Consider the following 18,931-nt stretch of genomic DNA (forward strand, 5'->3'; position numbering starts at 1 on the left):
TGCTGGCCCGCTCGACAATGGTTAATTAATAAATATCTTGCTGCTTGTGGTCCACTCGAGTGGCATAAATTTGAGACTCTTCAGCTGGCCAATGGTCCACAGAGTTGTTCACGTCTATTGACCCACTCGTAAAAACGAGGCTAATTGCATGAGTCTAGACTAAGCCAGATAAAGTAGAGCTTAAAGTGTGCTACTGTAGCTTGTAATATATAATAATGATATTTATAATAAGAAGAATTTAATAGAGTCTACATAATATATTTATTTAAAATATTTCTATAAAAATAAATGTTATTTTTTTCACAGATTACGTATAAAATGAACTCTTTAGAAACATCCAATCAGTCTATTGAATACCTGTATATATATAATATATATATATATATATATATAATATATAATATATAATATATATAGATATATCTATATATCTATAATATATATTATATCTCTATCTATATATTATATATATATTATATCTATCTCTATATCATATCTATATACTTATATATTATCTATTTCTGTATGTATGTCTAGTCTGTGCATAGAGCAAGTGCAGCTCATTTCCCATTGTCAAGCAGCTGCGATGTCTGTTTGATTGGGCGTGCCGGCAGCCAAATAAATACCAATAAACAGACAAACACACACACACCGCACACCCTCACACACACACACACACACAGACTCCCTCACACAGCAGCAGACTCTTCAGAGCGCAAAGGTGTCAACTGTACAACACACTCACACCTAGGCAGACGATGTGCATGGGTGAGGCACTCAGAGAGAGTGAGTGAGAGCGAGGGGGGTGAGAGAGGGCGAAAGGTGGACCCTTTACAATTGAGGTGCTTCAGCCATCGAGTGGAGCGCGCTTAAGTCAATATTTGAGGGCGAGCAAAAGTTTCGCTAACAACTTTTCCATCTTTTTCTCTTTTTGCTGCTGCTGCTGCTGCTGCAACAGTTGGAGGGAGTTTCTAGACCAAGGGGAGGGCAGCAAGTGGTGAGCATTTCTTGGGAGTTTCTTTGAAGTTGCCAGAGTTGACACAGCCAAAAAATGTCACGAGACTTTGCCCACAGTCTGGGGGTCACGAAGTTCTATATTGGCCGTACTCTTTGCTCGTTGGTTAAATTTTTAAATTCAACTATTTTCGATAGTGCTAAAATGGGCGAGGATGAGCCCACACCTGAGTGGCAGGGCTAGTACGCCTCATTGATTGCCCATTTAGAACCGCAAAATTTAATTTATCTGCCATCAGTTGATGTTCTTGCGGTTTGCCAATACACACACACACACACACACACACACACACACACACACAGAGAGAGAGAACCCAAACCCAACGTTTGTTGGCCCTTTGTTTGGCATTTGTTCTTTTTTTGTCGTTGTTGTTGCCTGTTGGAAAACCCATGTCAAAAATTGTACAACAGCCCAGGCGCTTGCTTCACTGATAACATTTTGCACTATGTGTGTGCGTGTGTGTGCGTGTGTAGTCATGTGTGATTGTGTATCTGTCTCTGTGTGCGTGTGTGTGGTGTTTAAGATATCATCTGTCTCTGACGCGTCCCAGTCCCAAAACGCCCCCCAAAAGTCCCCCCCAATCGCTCCAGCTCCATGCATCGACCAACACAGTCCGCCGTCTACAGTCAAACTGGAGCCCCAACGGTTTGGGCATTTCCTGTTGCCTGCTGCCATTGCCACCTGCTGTTTGACACCTAAATTCGCTCATTGTTGGCGTTACTTTTATGAACTTGTAGCCGACTCCAACGGTAATCGCATTGACAACGCCAGCAGACAAGGAAACTCCTCTAGATGCTGCGCAAGGGAATTGAAATACACTCACGCACACACACACATATATCGACAGGAGTGGGTGTGTGTGTGTGTGCGTGTGTGTGTAGCTCGCACTCAAATTTCAGCACTTCATTCAATTCGCAATTCGCAATTCATTTCAACAATTGAAATACGATTAGCGCCAAGGTGCGCTCTGAGCAAAGAGGAAACCCCACATCCACACACTCACACAGTCACACTCACACACACACACATGTATAGCTCCCGGCTGGGTTTAGCTACATTTTTGATTTATGTGAAATTGAGTTAAATTCGCTACACACATATCTCGCTCACACACACACACACACACACACACACATACACACACACACACACTGTAATCCCATGCTTGGGCGGTCGCGTTCTAATCAAGACTATTCACTGGCCATAAATCAAATTAAATGGCTGTCACATATCGCCGGGCGCCAGTTCCGCCAGCTGCTCCATTGGCATCCATTGTGCCGGGCTGAGCTGTCAGAGCTGAGCATAATTAAAAGCAAGGGAACAAATAAAAAGTAAGCAAAGTAAAGGAACCAAAGTGGTTCGACTGACGAGCTGGTTAAATAGTAAATGGGGTATAGACTAAGGGGAAGTACATATTATTAATCAAGAGTTGTGGACGAAATTCTATAGCTGCAGCTATAGCTAATTTCCTATTCATGGCTAGACGCGACAATGGGTTAAGGGATTATTGAAGAACAATCTAGGCATAGGCCATAAAAGAAAGAACAACTTGATTTCTAAACAAAGTAAGCCGTGGAGCAGGGTAAATAATTTAATAAATATGACTTAAATTGCTGATCGGGGAAAATCTGTCTTTCTGTTCTCTCTCTCCTTTATCATCTCTCCCTATCCCTCCCTCTCACTTCGTCTAACTTTATCCATCACTCTCTCCACCTCTCCATCCTTCGTTCACCACCTCTCCATCTCACTCTCTCTCTTTCTCTCTGTCTCCCTTTCTCTCTGTCTCTCTCTTTCTCTGTCTCTCTCTCTCTCTCTCTCCCTCCATCCCTCTATCTTCATCTTACTCTTCCTATTTGTCCATTGATCTAAGTATAATCTAAGAAAAGGTTAATGGATGGAGAAAGCTTTGAAAGGCTTACGAAATATATTTTATTCCAAATTAAATTCATACAAATTTATTTTATTTTATTTATTTTTATTTATACAAATTTATGTCCTGTCAGTTTTCCCCCAAGAACCAATGCGCATTCACAGTACGGGAAGTTAATAAACCTCTCACCAAGCGAACCTCCGCCAAGTGGCATAACTTCAGTTGAATCTCCATGATCTATAGTTACATAAGCCATACAGTCTAAGCTTGGCTAAGCTTTGCATAGCCGCAGTAACTCCCATTTTCAGTTCACGGCCAGAGACAGACCTACCCGCAATTTGGTTCATAAAACTCGTATAGTTATTCTCACCCAGTTTATTTTTTTGTTTTATGCAGCAAAATCGTATATTTAAAATGTCAAACGGCGTCGTGTTGTGTGGCAAACCGAGCACGGCATGGTTCCCATGTCAGAGGCGTGTTCTTGTCGTTGGAGCAGCAAATAAGGGAAACACTAATTAGAGAGCGGGCCTGGACGACGGCTAATCTTTCGCATAAAGTCCAAATCAGTGAGACCAGCGCTGTAGCCCTCGCCAGTCACTGGATTGCCCGCTGTGTGAAGGGATACAGAGATATATATATATGCATAGAATCAGAATAGAATCTGAATTTAGTAGTATCTCACCTCGGCTCTTGGCTATCTTGGGCTTTAGTCCACCGACTCCATCGCCGTTTAGGCCCATGCCAGTAATCGGATTGCGTGAACACAAATCCTTGTCCGAGTTGTTTGAATCAGTTTTCGGCTCCGAGCACTTATCAGCCATATTGTAGCAGCTGCACTTCCAGAAAGTCCTTGAAGACCGATTAAAAATTATATATATTTACCTCTCAAGAATTTGGAATGAAAGCTCTAACGGCTTGTGTCTTAAAACCAAATTAAAATATATACCGAAATTTTAAAAAAAAAATATATATATATATTTTGCTGTTGACGAATGTTTTATTTATTTTGAAAACTTTCGGCCCTTTCGGCTGAACGAAGCGAAACCAAATGGATGTTGTGAGTAAATATATATAAACTTTTTAACTAACGTTGAAATATCGATGGATACGTGATCAAAGTTTAGATCAACGACTACTTGAGCTGTGTGTTTGAATTTTTTTTTTTTTAGATTCTGGTTTTCCGTAGCATTAAGTAGACGAATGAATGCTATGGAATGTTGAATATGCACTGAGATTGTACACAGTTTGTAGTAGCTGGTCGAAGTGACAGCTAGGGCAAAGGCAGAGGGTTTCGATAGGAAAACTATAAAATATATATATCGAGGCAAAGGTTGCTATGATGCGAGATTGAGTTATGGAATAGAGAATGAGTGTATTTGTATTATAGAATCCATTTAAAGTGAGAGTTGAGGGGTTTTTATTTTTCTTTGTGAGCCGCAGGAGATGACAACTGATTCAATTTCGCTGTATCGGTATTTCCGATCGGCAGTCTAACCACGATTTTCTGTGCATTCTATATGTCAGGTGAATCACTGAAATCTTGCATATCCGCAAGTCTCTAAGTTTTCCTCTCTGCAGAGCATGAAGATGACTTCGACACAGATCAATGTATAGAAGATAATTGCTTCCGATTCGAATTTTTCGCATTTGAATAACTCTTCCAGTTGATGATCATTAAACTTTCCCTTGCCTCATACCTCCATTCTCTTTACCAATTCAGTATACTCCTTAATCTAAATTATTTTTCCTTAAATATCAGTCGCTCCATTCATGCTTTCCTATTCCACCAAATATGAATATCAATAATGATTATTATTATGCCACTCCCCCTCAGTTCCTCCCTCAGTTCCGCTGTTTTCTTTAGCCCATCGTTTACCCAACAGAGCTCATATCCTGTGCCCATATTCTCGCACCTTGCCCCATTTGATTAGCTGCGGCATATTGTGGCCTGCAGCTAATACTTTTAGACCCTATTGCAATTGCTTGCAGACTCCCCACTTCCTGTCGGCTGCCAGCTCCGCCTTGCTTCAAGAGTAGCTAATTTGGAGTTAGCCCAACCGCCCAAGCGCCCGGCATTCGAAATCCTTTTGACTTCAAAGGCAGAACTGTTGCTTGGAGTGCTTGCGTTGTCAGCCCTCCCTCGAGTCCAAACACTTCACGTAGTGGTAGGCCGGTCCCGGACGCTCCACGCCGGTAGGCTCTCGCCTTTGACACTGTGCGAAACGTGCTGCTCTAGTGCTCCGTCCAGCTGGCACTTCAAGTGCATTTGTTTTTTGGCTTTTGTTTTAATTGGCATGCGAACCAGCTTGAAGGAGTCGTTCCCTCTGATTCAGCTGCAGCTTCAGCTCCAGCTCCAGCTACCGCTCCTGCTCCAGCTCCCTCTCCCGCTCCAACTGCAACTACATGTGCGCTTCCCCCCTGCATCGCCCAACCACTTCGCTCATTAAACATTTACTCTCAACGCTTTGTCGGCGTGAACTTTGATGTTGACTTTGCCAGGACTCTGAGGACTACGGCTACCCCCAACTCTCTTACACCTCCCCCCCCCCCCCCTCCACTCACTTTCTCTTACTCTCTTCCACATGCAGTAGAGATAACCACTTGAGATTGCATCTCTCGTTGCTTTTGCCTCGGCTCGCAGCTCTCGTTTTGTCTTGTGAAAAATGCATTTTGCCGCAATTTGTGGCGCTTCAGTGTGTGGGTGTGCAGCGGCCATGTGTGTGTGTGTGTGTGTGTCGGGTTGTATGCCCTTAGTTGATAGCCTCGCGTGCACATCTATGCAAGCTTACCAGGCCTGACCCCTCCGGCCATCGCTGCAGTTGCAGGTGCAGCGGCTCTTGTGCTGCATTTTTTCACAAAAATTAACATGAGATTTGTGAAAAATGTTGTTTACCGTTGCGACTTCTCGCCTTTGTACACACTGCTCGGCCAGAGTGCAGAAGGCAAATCTTTGCGTTAGAGAGTTGATGCCATAGGAAGAGTATAGGGCTAGTATATAAAGTAGAGTCTATAAGATCAGTTTGACTGAAGAGTGCTTGAGGCTAAGTATGTCCAGAGTATAATGATTAGAGCAGGATTTTAATTGCTTACGTAGATCAGTCTATGTGACTCGGAAGACCTCCATTGAAATGCCTGTCGTCACTCCCACTCACTATAAATTCTCTTTACCTCTATTCGTGTGCACTCTCACTTTCTATCTCTCTCTTTTTCTCTCTCTCTCTCTCTCTCGCTATCTCTCTCAGTCGCTCTGCCTAGCGATCATTTTCTTTCTCTTCTTCGCGATCAGACACACTCTCTGTCTCCCTCTCTCACTTACTCAAATACATTCTTTCCATCTCTCCCATAGTCTAGCGCTCTCAGTGTAATTCAACACCTCCCCTGTCTATCTTTCTACTCTCTCTCTCACACTCTTTCTCAATTCTTTCTCAATGTCTGTTAAATAGATCCAACTCGCATGCTTTTTAAATTAACTGTCACGCTCTCTCTCTCATTCTTATTCTCTTTATCACAAGGCAAAAACCCTCTCTGCCTCTTATTTTCAATTCTTACTCTTTCACTCTCTCATTCCCACTCCTATTAGTTTCTCTGTCTTTCTTGCAAAACATTTTCAGCTCAAAAGTAGGCAACTATTTTTTTCACATTTTTCTTGCCGGCCAATTAAGACCGCAACTGTACCAATACCGCACTCACTCTCTCTCTCTATCTCTCTCTTTTTCTCTCTCTCTCTCTCTCTCGCTATCTCTCTCAGTCGCTCTGCCTAGCGATCATTTTCTTTCTCTTCTTCGCGATCAGACACACTCTCTGTCTCCCTCTCTCACTTACTCAAATACATTCTTTCCATCTCTCCCATAGTCTAGCGCTCTCAGTGTAATTCAACACCTCCCCTGTCTATCTTTCTACTCTCTCTCTCACACTCTTTCTCAATTCTTTCTCAATGTCTGTTAAATAGATCCAACTCGCATGCTTTTTAAATTAACTGTCACGCTCTCTCTCTCATTCTTATTCTCTTTATCACAAGGCAAAAACCCTCTCTGCCTCTTATTTTCAATTCTTACTCTCTCACTCTCTCATTCCCACTCCTATTAGTTTCTCTGCCTTTCTTGCAAAGCATTTTCAGCTCAAAAGTAGGCAACTATTTTTTTTCACATTTTTCTTGCCGGCCAATTAAGACCGCAACTGTACCTATACCGCACTCCCTCCCTCTCTCTCTCTCTCATTCTCTCATTCTGCTCCACACACACACACACACACACACTCTCAAAGAGTTGGCTCGTTTGGAAATACAATCAAAATTAAAACGCACATGCCATAAATCAAAGGCTTTCTGCCCGGGACTTGCAACTAGAAACAATGCAATAGAGCTCCTGGAATCAGGCTCCACTAGAAGTCGAGTCGAGTCGAGTCGAGTTGAGTCGAGCTCTGTTTGGCATTGTCATGCGGTTGTCTGTGCTCCTGTGGCAAGCGGCAATTCACTTAGGCAGCGCCCGCACCTCGCACCCCGCCCCCCACAGCTGGGCTCACCTGACAGCTTGGCATCGTTTACCCAGCCATTCAAAATGCGTCTACCTGTATTTATGGGTTTCCACGGTGGCTTTTATCTGGCAAAGAGCAATGGCAAAGCCAGCGCTAGTTACATTTCATTCAGCAGAAAAAAAAAATTTTCATTCACTTATTCCCATATATCCTGCCGCCCTCTCTTCTCTCTTGCGCTTTATGCTTGCCATTTGTTATTGTTGCTGTTGTTGTTGTTGTTGCAGTTGCAGTTGCATTTTAAGCGCTCGTTTTGATGCCGCACCTGGAGTAGCTTCCAGCTGCAGCAGTTTCGAGCTCTCTATAAAGCTGGCATTGTTCGCATATGCTCGCATCCCTTTGATCTTTCGCCAAGTGAAAGCGATTGCTGCCCCTTCAAGATATTCCCACTCCAGTCGCCCACTGTCAAAGTTAATTGCAAGGCCCGCTATCACATATGCAACTGTAAATATATGCATATATACCTGTGTGCACATCTATCTAGCTCTTTCTTTTAGCTCTAATTAAAAATATGTTTTCTTCTCTTTTTTTTCATTTCTATATTTTTTCATATATTTTGCATTTTTGTGCTGCTTTTCTGCGAGCCAAGTGCAATTAAAATGGTCAAAGCTGCGCAGTTCTTATTCGCATTTTTTGTCTAATAAGACTTGAGTTTTTCGTTAACATATGGTTTGGAGGGGTAGCTGAAGGACACACGACTCTATGAGTGAGTGGAGCACTTCTGCTCGCTGTTTGTTATTTTTGGAGAGCCTTGAAAATGCTTTTGATGAATTGTTTCTGGCGCATGTGAGAGAGGAAATTGAATGGGATTTTCCTCAATTATTTATCAAATATTGTATACATTAATAATGGTCAGATAATGATAATAATTATGTTAATGTCTGGGCTATTTTTGGCAATTACAAAAGACGGAAGATTAGGAGGTAAGCAGAAGGAGCCATGAAGGTGTGTGAGAGAGAGAGAGAGAGAGAGAGAGAGAGAGAGTGAGTGAGAGAGAGAGAGAGAGAGAGAGAGAGAGAGAGAGTGAGAGAGAGAGAGAGAGAGAGGGTATCGGGAAAATTAGTATTATTTTAATACTGACTATGTATATTATTCTAAGTCTTACTCCCATTTCATTATCATTCTCAATTTCGCTTTCGATTTTATTTTCTTTCTCTTACTCATTGTCATTGTCATTGTCATTCTCATTCTCATTCTTCTTCACCTTCTCATTCTCATGTTCTCATTTTAATTCACCTTCCAATCCCATTCCCACTCAGATTTCCATTCACGTTCTCAATCTAACTTCTCATTCGTCTTCTCACTCTCTAAGTTCTACTTCCATGTTTCATATAATTTAATTTATACTTATTAGTAATCCCATTATTATGCGCTTTAATTTGTCAATTCTAATTGTTATTATATTTACAATCATTATTGTTGCTCGTTCATTTTTCTCTCACAACATTGAATCAGCATTCCCTAAGTTTGCCGCTCTGCTTGCGCAATAAAAATTGATCATCCGTTTATCCCGTTGACAGCAGCTTAGGCCGCCCGCAGTCAAAGTGGCATTCGAATGCCTAATGCTAATTTCTCATTTATGAGATGCACAACAACTACAACAACACACACCCACACTCTCATTCACACACTCACTCACACATGCGTTGCGTGTGCGCTTATTAAATCATTTATGCAGGCGTGCTTTATACATTTTCATTAAAGTTTAATCAATTTCGGTCGAGGCGAGGCGGCAGCTGCTTAAGTCTGAGTCCTGCTGTTGCTGCTGCTGTTGCTGCTGCTGTTGCTGCTGCTGCTGCTGCTGCAGCCTGTTGTCAGTCAGTGATTATGTAAATATTTCAACACAAATTAAAATCAAAATTAAAATTACAAAAAGCTGCCAGCGGCAACACATGTTCGGCTGCCTGCGGTTCTGTTTGGGCGCACACAAATCTCCCAACTGGTGCCTTGGTGGGTGCCTAACACTTTGCCGCCTCGTTGCGCTGCTTAGAGAGGCAGCGACAAGCTGGAGATGCTGGAGAAGTTTTCTGCACGAGCAGAGGCTGTTGCCTGACTGCCTGCGCTCCCCTTTGCTCTCCCGAACCATGTGTGTCTTATGGGAAATTTAAATAAAGTCAGCAGGCAATTTATTTGCATTAACATGTTGTCTCTCTGTGTGTGTGTGCGTGTGTCTGCCTCTTTCTCTCTCCTGCCCTCTCTCTCTCTCTCCTTCTGTTTCTGTGTGGCGTATGTTGGCGTATGCAAATTTCAGCGCCTGCTGTCAGCCGTTTGCCGTTTTGTCATTTGGTCGTTTGGTCGCTTCATTGAATTTTGCCATGCAATAAAATCAAATTGTTTAAAAGCTGCGTCCATGGCAGCAACAACAACAACAACAGCAGCAGCAGCGGCAGCAGCAGCAACAACAATGGCAACAGCACTGCAAGCCTGACCGCGCCCACTACCACAGTGCCGCCCACATTTGGCCATGCGCTGATTTATTGCTCGATTGCAGTTCGTTTTTATTTTATATTTTGTATTTTGCAGCCCGCCCAAAAGTATGCTACGATTTTTTATATTTTCACATTTCCCACTATAAATCAAAAGCAACAACAAAATTGCTGTCGTCCATAGCTGTTGCTGTTGCAATTGTTGTTGCTGCTGTATTTAATCATTAACGTTTTTATGCACGCCACGCTCTTATTGTTATTAATTAATCAGTGGAAATTGTTTAAAAGTCAGCGAGCGTATGTGAAAAAAGTAACACAAAAAAAAAGGAGTCGGAAAAATGATTCAAGTCGAGCTGGAATTGCTCTATAAATGGAAGAGAGTAACAGGAATAGAGGCATATGAAATATATATAGGTAATGAAAAGTTGGAAAATGAAAAGTTGGAGAAGGGAATATATGTATACTTAAGAAGGCTATTTGATTTAGGTTTAAAGATCGTAGCTATAGAAAACAAATGTATAAAAAAATATTTTATATTTATATATTTATTATATTATTAATTTATATTTATATTATATTTATATTTATATATTAATTTATATTAAATAAATATATTTTTATACATCTCCATATATGTCTATAAATAAATGAAAAAATGTTAAACGCAATTTTTTTATTATGATTACAAATAAATTGTCACATTAAATTTTAAATTAAATTAAACATATATTTAATGCAATTATATTCCTATTTACTGTACATTGTATATAGTTTATTTAATTAATATACTGCATTTAAACACATTTAAACATATACAAAATTGAACTACCAAAATTGAATTATTTTTGTAACAGACTCACTGTCTAGCCTAAATATTTACCCATTTATACTCTAACTTAATTTTGCAGTCTTAAATAAGAAATAAAATACAAAAAGCAAAAAGCAAAAAGCGAAAAGCGTAAAAAAAAGGACGTATACAATTGTCATAATATTCGCATTTCCGTCGCTCTCTGCTTCTGGCCGAAATGTAAACACAGTGCATTTCAGCTGACAGACCACTTATTGTTTATTGTTTATAATTTTTGTAAGTTTAATTAAATAAGAGCGCCAGCCTTAATTAAAGCTGATGGCTCACTTGCCAGCTGACAGCTCGACGAAGAATTATTTTATTTATTTATTTATTTTGGGCAAATACATGAACTTTAATTTGGACTGCAATGAAGCATTTCCGACACATTAACAGCAGCAACAGCAACAGCATACTGTCAGCAACATCATCATCAACATGCCTATGATCATTCTAAGAGCTGGCATATTAAATCAAAGTCAAGTGTAAATCGTCAGCCAAGACAAGTGTCAAATGACAGTTGCGCAAATCATTACGATTAACAAATATAATATAAGAGCTAGCCATAAAACCAAATGAGCTGCAAGGGAGCAGCTCCATGGCGGCTGGCTGGCTGGCTGGGGGCATTTCTCGCTCGGTGGACAGATTTGTGGCGTGTGTAAAAATGCTAAATAAACAGAAACAGAAACAGAGCCGAGTCGGACAACTGATTGAGTGCACTTCATGTGGGCGCGAACCCTGCTGCTGCTGCTGCTGCTGCTGCTGCTGCCTCTTGAGAGCCGGCGGATAACTCAATTTCCTCGCCACTTGATGCTGTTTAGTTAACGCCAAAAAGCAAATGATTAAGTGTGGGTGGGGACAGACTAACAGATACCCTAAGCTATGAGTCGAGCTGTTGTTGAATGTATTATAGAGTAGAATTATCCAAAAATAGATTTGTCATAATTTTATAAATGAATTGACCAGGTGGAAAAAGGAATATCGTATCAGCTTTGTAGCCCCTAGAGGAAACTACTAACCAAATTTAAGCAAGCCAACTGCTCAAGTATTCAAGATATACTCAAAAAACTGCAATTTTATAGAAATCTATGAAATATTAAAGGTAATTTGCGATTTAAAAATAAACTTAGGCTGAGTATGATATAAAAGATGAACGGATAAAATTTAAAGGCCTATGCGGCTTATAGTTCCCGAAGTTCCTTGAGATCTATTGCATAAATATTGACAGTCTGTTCACTTATGGACAAACTCAGCTCAATTAACCTTTTCCCATATTTTCTTATATTTGATATTTGACATACCCAACAACCGATATACCCTTTTTATTTCTTTTCAATTGCCATAGGGTATTCAAAGAGTGAAACCGCATTCTTCTTAATTTGAACTCAAGCGCCTCATAAAAATGGCAAATTGAGTGCCGCCCCCGTTGAGTATCTCATGTCCAGGCCAACACCAACACCAACAGCAGCCCCAACCCCAGTGCCAGCCCCTCTCAGCATACCTGCACCTCTCCCACACTGCCCAGCCTGTCCACCTGCTGCAGTGCGTCTTGCCGGCATTTTAACTAATTGGCCAACAGTCAGGCCTCGATATTTTGGCGCATAGTCGCAATAGGTCGGTAAACAAACAAAAGCTTTCGGCCATAAAATAGCGTGTGGTAAACTGAAAAGTTCCTTGAGCATCATCACTCTAATTGCTTTTTCTCCCAATTTCTAATTGCAATGCAAACATATTTCGATAGCGCCGCAGGTGTTCGCTTCACAATTGCATGAATGAATTAAATGGTTGGAAAAATATTTGGCCAACGGCGATTTATTGAGCAATTAAGCTGGAGGAGGGGCCAAAATGCTTATCATAACGGACTAGAAACATAAACAGATCAACTAAATGGGAATCTAGGGAAATTTCTCTGAAAATAAATACTGAGAAAGCTCTGTCTAGGTGAGGGTAGTTTGTATATTTGTCAAACCTAAAGGAATTTCTATACTTTTGAAAACTTTTCATTTTCTAGACCATCCTGTGTTTTTCAATATCAGTATGTGCCTAGACTACCTTCTATAGGGCTATTATTAGCCCACTTCAGCTACTACAAAGTTGGCTGCCTTTATCGTTCGACTATATTGTTCAACAGAGTCGCCAATGTCAGTGGCATTTGTCAACAACAGAAGCATTTCGACCCTTTAGGTAGCTGACCACAAGTGAGCCGGCCGGCAGGTCTTACAACCTGCTTACATAGCTGCTACAAAGCCACCCCCTAGCTGTGTCCTTTCAGGGGGCTGGGGGCGCTTTGTTTTTGTGTACTTGGCGCGTATTACAGAGAAAGCGAACAATAGCAAAGATGTGCACTCTCAGCTCATGCGCATTGCAATGTTTCAAATTCCAAATTCCCCATTTGAGATCCAATTGGATTTATAAAACTGTGTTTAATTATGTTTGTAACTTATTTGCTTTAAAATACAAAGCAAAAAGTTTAAATTTGTATTTAAATCAACTTTCTCAATCAATTAAACTCTCCTCGCTGCTCATCTCCATTTGCCAATTCAAAATTAACGCACAAAATACCAAACGAGTTGGCAGCACTAGCAACCACAATTCGCAAACGTTTCGGATTGTGACCGGCGCAGAAGACAGCTGTTTGTTCTCGCTCTCTCTCTGTTGTGCTCTTTTTGTCGCACTTTTTGGCGACGCGCTCGCGATGTGCACGATATACGAAGTACACAGACGGCGGTCCGGTTGGAAAAGTCGCTAGAAATGTCAGTTAGCAAGTGGAAATCACCGGAAAAACTACGTAAAGCGGCAGAAACCAATGCGATTAGCGGCAAACAGCGCAGCAAACGCTAACGCACAACAGCAGAGCAGCGCGTAGGGCAGCAGGTCGGTCGGTGGCTGCAGTGTGTTAGAGAAGTAAAAGAATGCGTGAATGCGAAATGCGAAATGCTGAAACGCGAAAGCATAAGCAGAATCAGCAGCAGCGACGGCGGCGAATGCTGATAACAAAGCGTACGGCGTGTTAATAACAATAACAAAACGTCGCGCGTTTAATTAACAGACAGCGGCCAGCAGCGGCAGCGCAGTCGACGCTGACGTCGCGTGTGGAACTTTAATAGTTGAGAGAGTGTGAGAGAGAGTAACGTAGTGGAAGGAGCTGCCAGTTGAACTGATAAAAACTGCATTTGATTGCAATTTTGGCGGCATTTGCAAACCGAACGGCGGCGAACGCGCAACGCAAAAAGAAATCAATAAAAAACAAAACAACACAACGGTAAACGACAAAAGCCTGCCAACATTGGCGACTTTGTGTGTGTGCTAGAATTTGTGTGTGCGTGCGTGGCTGTGCCTATGTGTGTGTGCGTGTGTATCTAAATAGCAAAAAGTTTGTGCGCTTGTGGGACGCAGCTGTTTGATGAAAGTGAAGTAAATCATTGACGGAAAATGCAAAAAAAAAAAAAAAATACAAAAAAAAAAAAAACAAAAAAGCAGGAACAAAACACAGTTGCACAAGCTCGCAACGACAACACCAAACACAAACAAAGCAAAAGAGAGCGAATGTAGACGGCGATGGCAACTGCAGCGTCTCTGTCGCCAGCTCAGACTACGAATAACGTTTTTTTTTTGTGTCGTTTTAGCGTATTTACGAGACGAGCTAACAACAGCAACAACAACAGCAGCAGCTAGAGACATGCCAGACACACTTTGTTTTTGTTTTTGCTGTTACTGTTACTGGCTGCAAAAAGTATCTAGATAATTTCAGTAGACACGCTTTGTTTAGCTTTAACAGAATGCAAAACGGAATTTAAACTTGCCGGCAAAAATATTTTTAATTTAGAAAAAAATATACATACACCTAGCATATACACTTGTGCATGCATGTATGTACATATGTATGTATGTATTTAAATGCATATTTTTCTATCAGCCAAAGGGCTAGCAGCTATTTTGTATATGCGGTCTCGCTCCTGCATGTTGGCTGGCAGTCAGCACTCAACTTCTGTCTGCTGCTTTAATTGAGTTAGTCTGGCAAGGCAAAAACAGAAACAGAAACAGCAATGGAAAAGGGAGCTCACGCACGGCAAAGAGCGAGGGCAAAGCGCAAAGCGAATCCTTCCTTCTTACATTGCTTGCACGGGGTTGCCACTTTAAAGTGCAACGACGATTTAAAAGTCAAGGGAAATTTCTAATACACACATGTACATATGTATGTACATGCGTACATGTGTGAGTATGTGCAAAGCCCAGGGGGAATAACGGCATGGTATTTATAGTAATTTACATGCAGAGAAATTAAATGGAAATTAAGGGATAGAGATAAAGGGAGTGTAATAGAAAAAGTAAAATCTAAACAGAAATAGCTGTAGAAATATATGCATTTCTTCTATTAGATTTCTTATTGGTATTCTAATTAATGGGAAAATTCTTCTTTTTAGATGTGTCAAGTTCCAATTAGCTTCATTCACATTTTTCGGTTAATATTTACACAAGCAAATTATTTAAACAAGTTTTTATCTAAACTAAATCTTAAATAACAGTCTCTCTTCTTTCTCAGTTTTCAATTTTATTTATTTCAAAAATTTAAAAAATATATATAGTTTAAAAACTAAATAAATTCATGTATATTTTCCTTGTTAGTTTTTATTGTATTTTTTATATAAAAACTTTATTTGGCTTGTTACCAGAAATGCTTTTTTCAGCTCATATATAGTTAGCCAAGCCGTAAAGAGCTGCAATTTGCCGTTAGTTTTATCATATGTTTTTATTTATAACAAACACTTTCGAGATGGGGAAAAAGAGACAGAGAAACAACATGACAAACTCAAATTTGTGTTGTTGTTGTTGCTGGCATTAGTTGTGCGCCTTTTGAAATATCTGGCATTTTCTGTATTAAATTGTCAGTGAAACGAGTTGCTTCACGTCCTGTGCCTGTGCCCAGCTCTCAGCTCCCAGTTTCCCCAGTTTCCTAGTCTCTTTCAACAATTCAAAACGTGAACTGCCACTAAAACATGCCAAAAATCTGCGCATTTAAAATATTTGCCCCAGAGCCCATTGAGAGGCAGCCAACCGGGCAGCGGACTCGAATTGTTCAACGTAAAATGTGAGAGGGGGAAGGGAGGTGACTGGGGGTATAGGGACTAGAGCGTTGCCAGCTGGTTTTTTGTATGTATGTGTGTGTGTGGGCCCGCCACTTGGCTGCGATTTGATTTAGTTGTTTAGCCTGCCGGGCGGCCAGGGCCAGGGCCAGGGCCAGGGACAGCGACAACGGCGTTTGCCGTTTACCGTTTGCTTTTTACTGTTTGCTCTTTGGCTCCCTTTTTGGACCAGCAAGCTCGCACCTGGTTGCCATTCGGCGTTCTCTGTTTATTGTTTGCTCTTGGCTGTGAGTGTGTGTGCTCTGCGTGTGTGCGTGTGTGTCTGTGTTTTTGCCACGTGCGTACCTCGTTTATCTTTGGTCCTCTATGTAGCCGGCTTTTGTTGTGCTAGCCCGCGCTTTCCCTCTCTCTCTCTCTCTCTCATTCTCTCTTTATTTAAATGCACGACAATTACTAATCAATATTTCTACAGGTCCGCAAAATGGATTAGAATTAAAAACAATTATCGAATAATAAAAAAAAAACAATACAAACTTTCAGCAATCATCATAAATCTTCTCTCGATGTTTTACGCATAATTTTATTATTAAGAAGCAATCGCAACCGTTCCGTTCCGTTTTGTGCTAATGCAAAAAGTATACGACATACAAATATACATAAATCTTTTAACTTCACTAAAGTGCAATAACTATCATACAAACAACCCTATCGAATAAATATAAATCTATAAAAATATATACGAATGCCTGCGGCACCATCTAGTTGCAATATATACAAAAACTGGTAAGTATTATTCATATTTAAAAATATATTTAAGTTCTTAAGCCAATAAAAATCCATGAAAGGTATTTCTTAATCAAGAAATTAAAATAATTAACATATAATAATGTTTGACATTAAAAAATGTCAAAATAGATTACAGTTTACTGAGTAGAAGACGTAATAATATCATACATTTCTTCCATTTGATTATAAAAGAGTATGGGAATTCGAGATTAAAAGACCTTGACTTGTTTCCATTGCCCAGAAGAAACATCCTAATGTCAATCAAAGTTGTTTGCTGTCAATACAGTGCCTACTAGCTATTAAAACCCTGCTACTCCTAAATCATGTGGCAAGCTTAAATTTCTAGTTTATTTGTCGTCTCTAGTCTGTTTGTTGACTTGAATTCGGTTGCAAACACTAAAAACGAACTCAATTGGCTGCCAGAACTGGAGGGAAAATAGACTTGAATGACGGAAGGAGGTGGATAAGGGCAGAGGACAAAGACAGGGGACGACAGGGGCGAAGCGGGCGCTACAAATAATCCCAAACACTATTCAAGGGCAACTTTCACCAACTCTCGAGTGAAATTCATTGCTCTTCCTGTTGCCTCTCTCGCTCTACCTCACTCTTTCTCTCTCTCTCCCACTCTCGCGACGCTGTGGTTGCTGCTGCAGTAGCTGTGCGGCTGTGGCTTTGCCTCAGTGCCTGTGCCGCACCACCCGGTGGCTATACGGCTTGGCTATCAGGGCTACCGTCTGGCATTTTCATTTCGCTTGCCGCAGTGGTCGTCCACATTGGCAGTTTTCCTTCTACAATTTGTGTTTGTTTTTTTTTTTTTTTGGCCCGGACATCCATACATCAGGCCAAGTTCAAATTTCCTTTTTTATGAGTGGCGAAAATTGTTGCTGGCGCTCTTCAAGCTGTTGTTGTTATTATTTCTGTTTCGGCTGCGTCCCCAGCGCGAGAGGAAAGAAAATTTTGAAAATGCCTGCCAGGCTCGCAGGCTCAGCGGCACACAGGCTGCCATGGCAGGCTGGCAGACCGGCTGGCTGGCTGTCTGGCTGTCTGGCTGACTGACTGGCAAGGACATGGTCACATGGCACATGGAGCACAAGAGCTACGTCAATGGCGGCGTCTCGCACCTTAGCCAACCACCCCCAAAATGCGTCCAAGTCCGTCGAACCCGGGCACATAACGATGCAGGAGGCTCTGTGCCCGGCTCTGTCTCGGCAACGTTTTCAACAATTTCCACATTTTATCTAACCACCCCCAAAAGTGTCGACTGCAGGCAAAAACAAAAAAAAAAAGAAGCAAAAAGAAAAAAGGGAAAATTCTGCGGGCGAGAGAGAAAGAGAGGAGAGAGCGAGCACGAGCATGAGAGGTAAATTGTAGACGTTGCAGCCATTGCTCCAGTATTTGCAGTTATCGCAATAACCGTTAGCCGGCTATATATGCTAACTTTGTTATCAAGTTTGTTTATGCTGCATGCAGCAAAAGTTTTCAAAGAAGACTCTACGGCGGGGCTCTGTCTGCAGACTAATAGTAAAACCAAAATAATAATATATATCTCTCAACATAATATTCCCAAATTTAAGCAATTTATCTTAATTTCTCTCAGATCACGTAAATTAATTCAAAAAAAACTCTGGCAAGCTCTCACAATACATGTTGCTCAAACAAAAGGGAAATTATGAAAGCTGTAAAATGTTTTTGTTATATCATTAGGCTTTCTGTTAAGCGTCGACTGTTGCTTGAGTTGTTTGAGTTTAGCGTTGCCAGATATAGAAAGTTCATCAACTTTTGATTGCAGATGCAGAAATAGGATATTTATTTGTTATTTGAAAAAAGAAATATATAAACATAAACAAAATTTAATGAAATCATAAATTATTATCTAAATTAAATGATATAAAAATAATTAATATATAATTTTTTATATATAATATTATATAAATATATTTTATATACATATATTATATATAAACACATACATAATTTAATTAAATTATAAATTATTAGCATAAATTTAATTATATAAAAATAATTATATTTAACAAATATAAAAGATTATACTACAATTCAATAATACAATTCGCAATTATATTTAAATTTATTTTCTTCCATATAATATTTACTAAAAATATAAATAATGAAATATTAATAAATTAAATATATATGAATAAACAAAGATGTTTTATAATTAAATTATACATTTATTTATTTAAAAAATATATAAATAAAAACATATGAATAAATTAAATATATAATTATATTATAAATTATATAAAAATAAATAATCATAACTACATAATACCAGAGATTCATTTATAACATAAACCATAAACTTTTTTCTCAGAGCATCAAAACTTCGTCTGTTTTGCTAACGTTTTTTGC

The 18,931-nt window shown here is 40.1% G+C and overlaps 1 protein-coding gene across 1 annotated transcript; it reads right to left on the reverse strand.

The window, feature by feature from the left end:
* Nucleotides 1-3,242: 3,242 nt before the first annotated feature.
* On the reverse strand, nucleotides 3,243-4,156 carry LOC115565320 (microtubule-associated protein Jupiter). Its single transcript, XM_030390418.2, has 2 exons — nucleotides 3,568-4,156; nucleotides 3,243-3,494 (listed from the first exon to the last, which is right to left on the reverse strand). The coding sequence occupies exons 1-2, from the start codon at nucleotides 3,704-3,706 to the stop codon at nucleotides 3,397-3,399; spliced, it is 237 nt and encodes a 78-aa protein (XP_030246278.1). The 5' UTR covers nucleotides 3,707-4,156; the 3' UTR covers nucleotides 3,243-3,396.
* Nucleotides 4,157-18,931: the final 14,775 nt, after the last annotated feature.

This window comes from Drosophila navojoa, chromosome 4 (assembly GCF_054131105.1).
Source record: "Drosophila navojoa isolate 15081-1374.11 chromosome 4, UAZ_NAV_1.0, whole genome shotgun sequence".
Classification (NCBI taxonomy): Eukaryota; Metazoa; Arthropoda; class Insecta; order Diptera; family Drosophilidae; genus Drosophila; species Drosophila navojoa.

Coding starts and splice junctions, on each gene's coding strand:
- LOC115565320 (XM_030390418.2), bottom strand. CDS start 3,706: ATGGCTGATAAGTGCTCGGAGCCGAAAACTGATTCAAACAACTCGGAC. Junction 3,495..3,567: donor CAAGATAGCCAAGAGCCGAG/GTGAGATACTAC, acceptor CCCTTCACACAG/CGGGCAATCCAGTGACTGGC.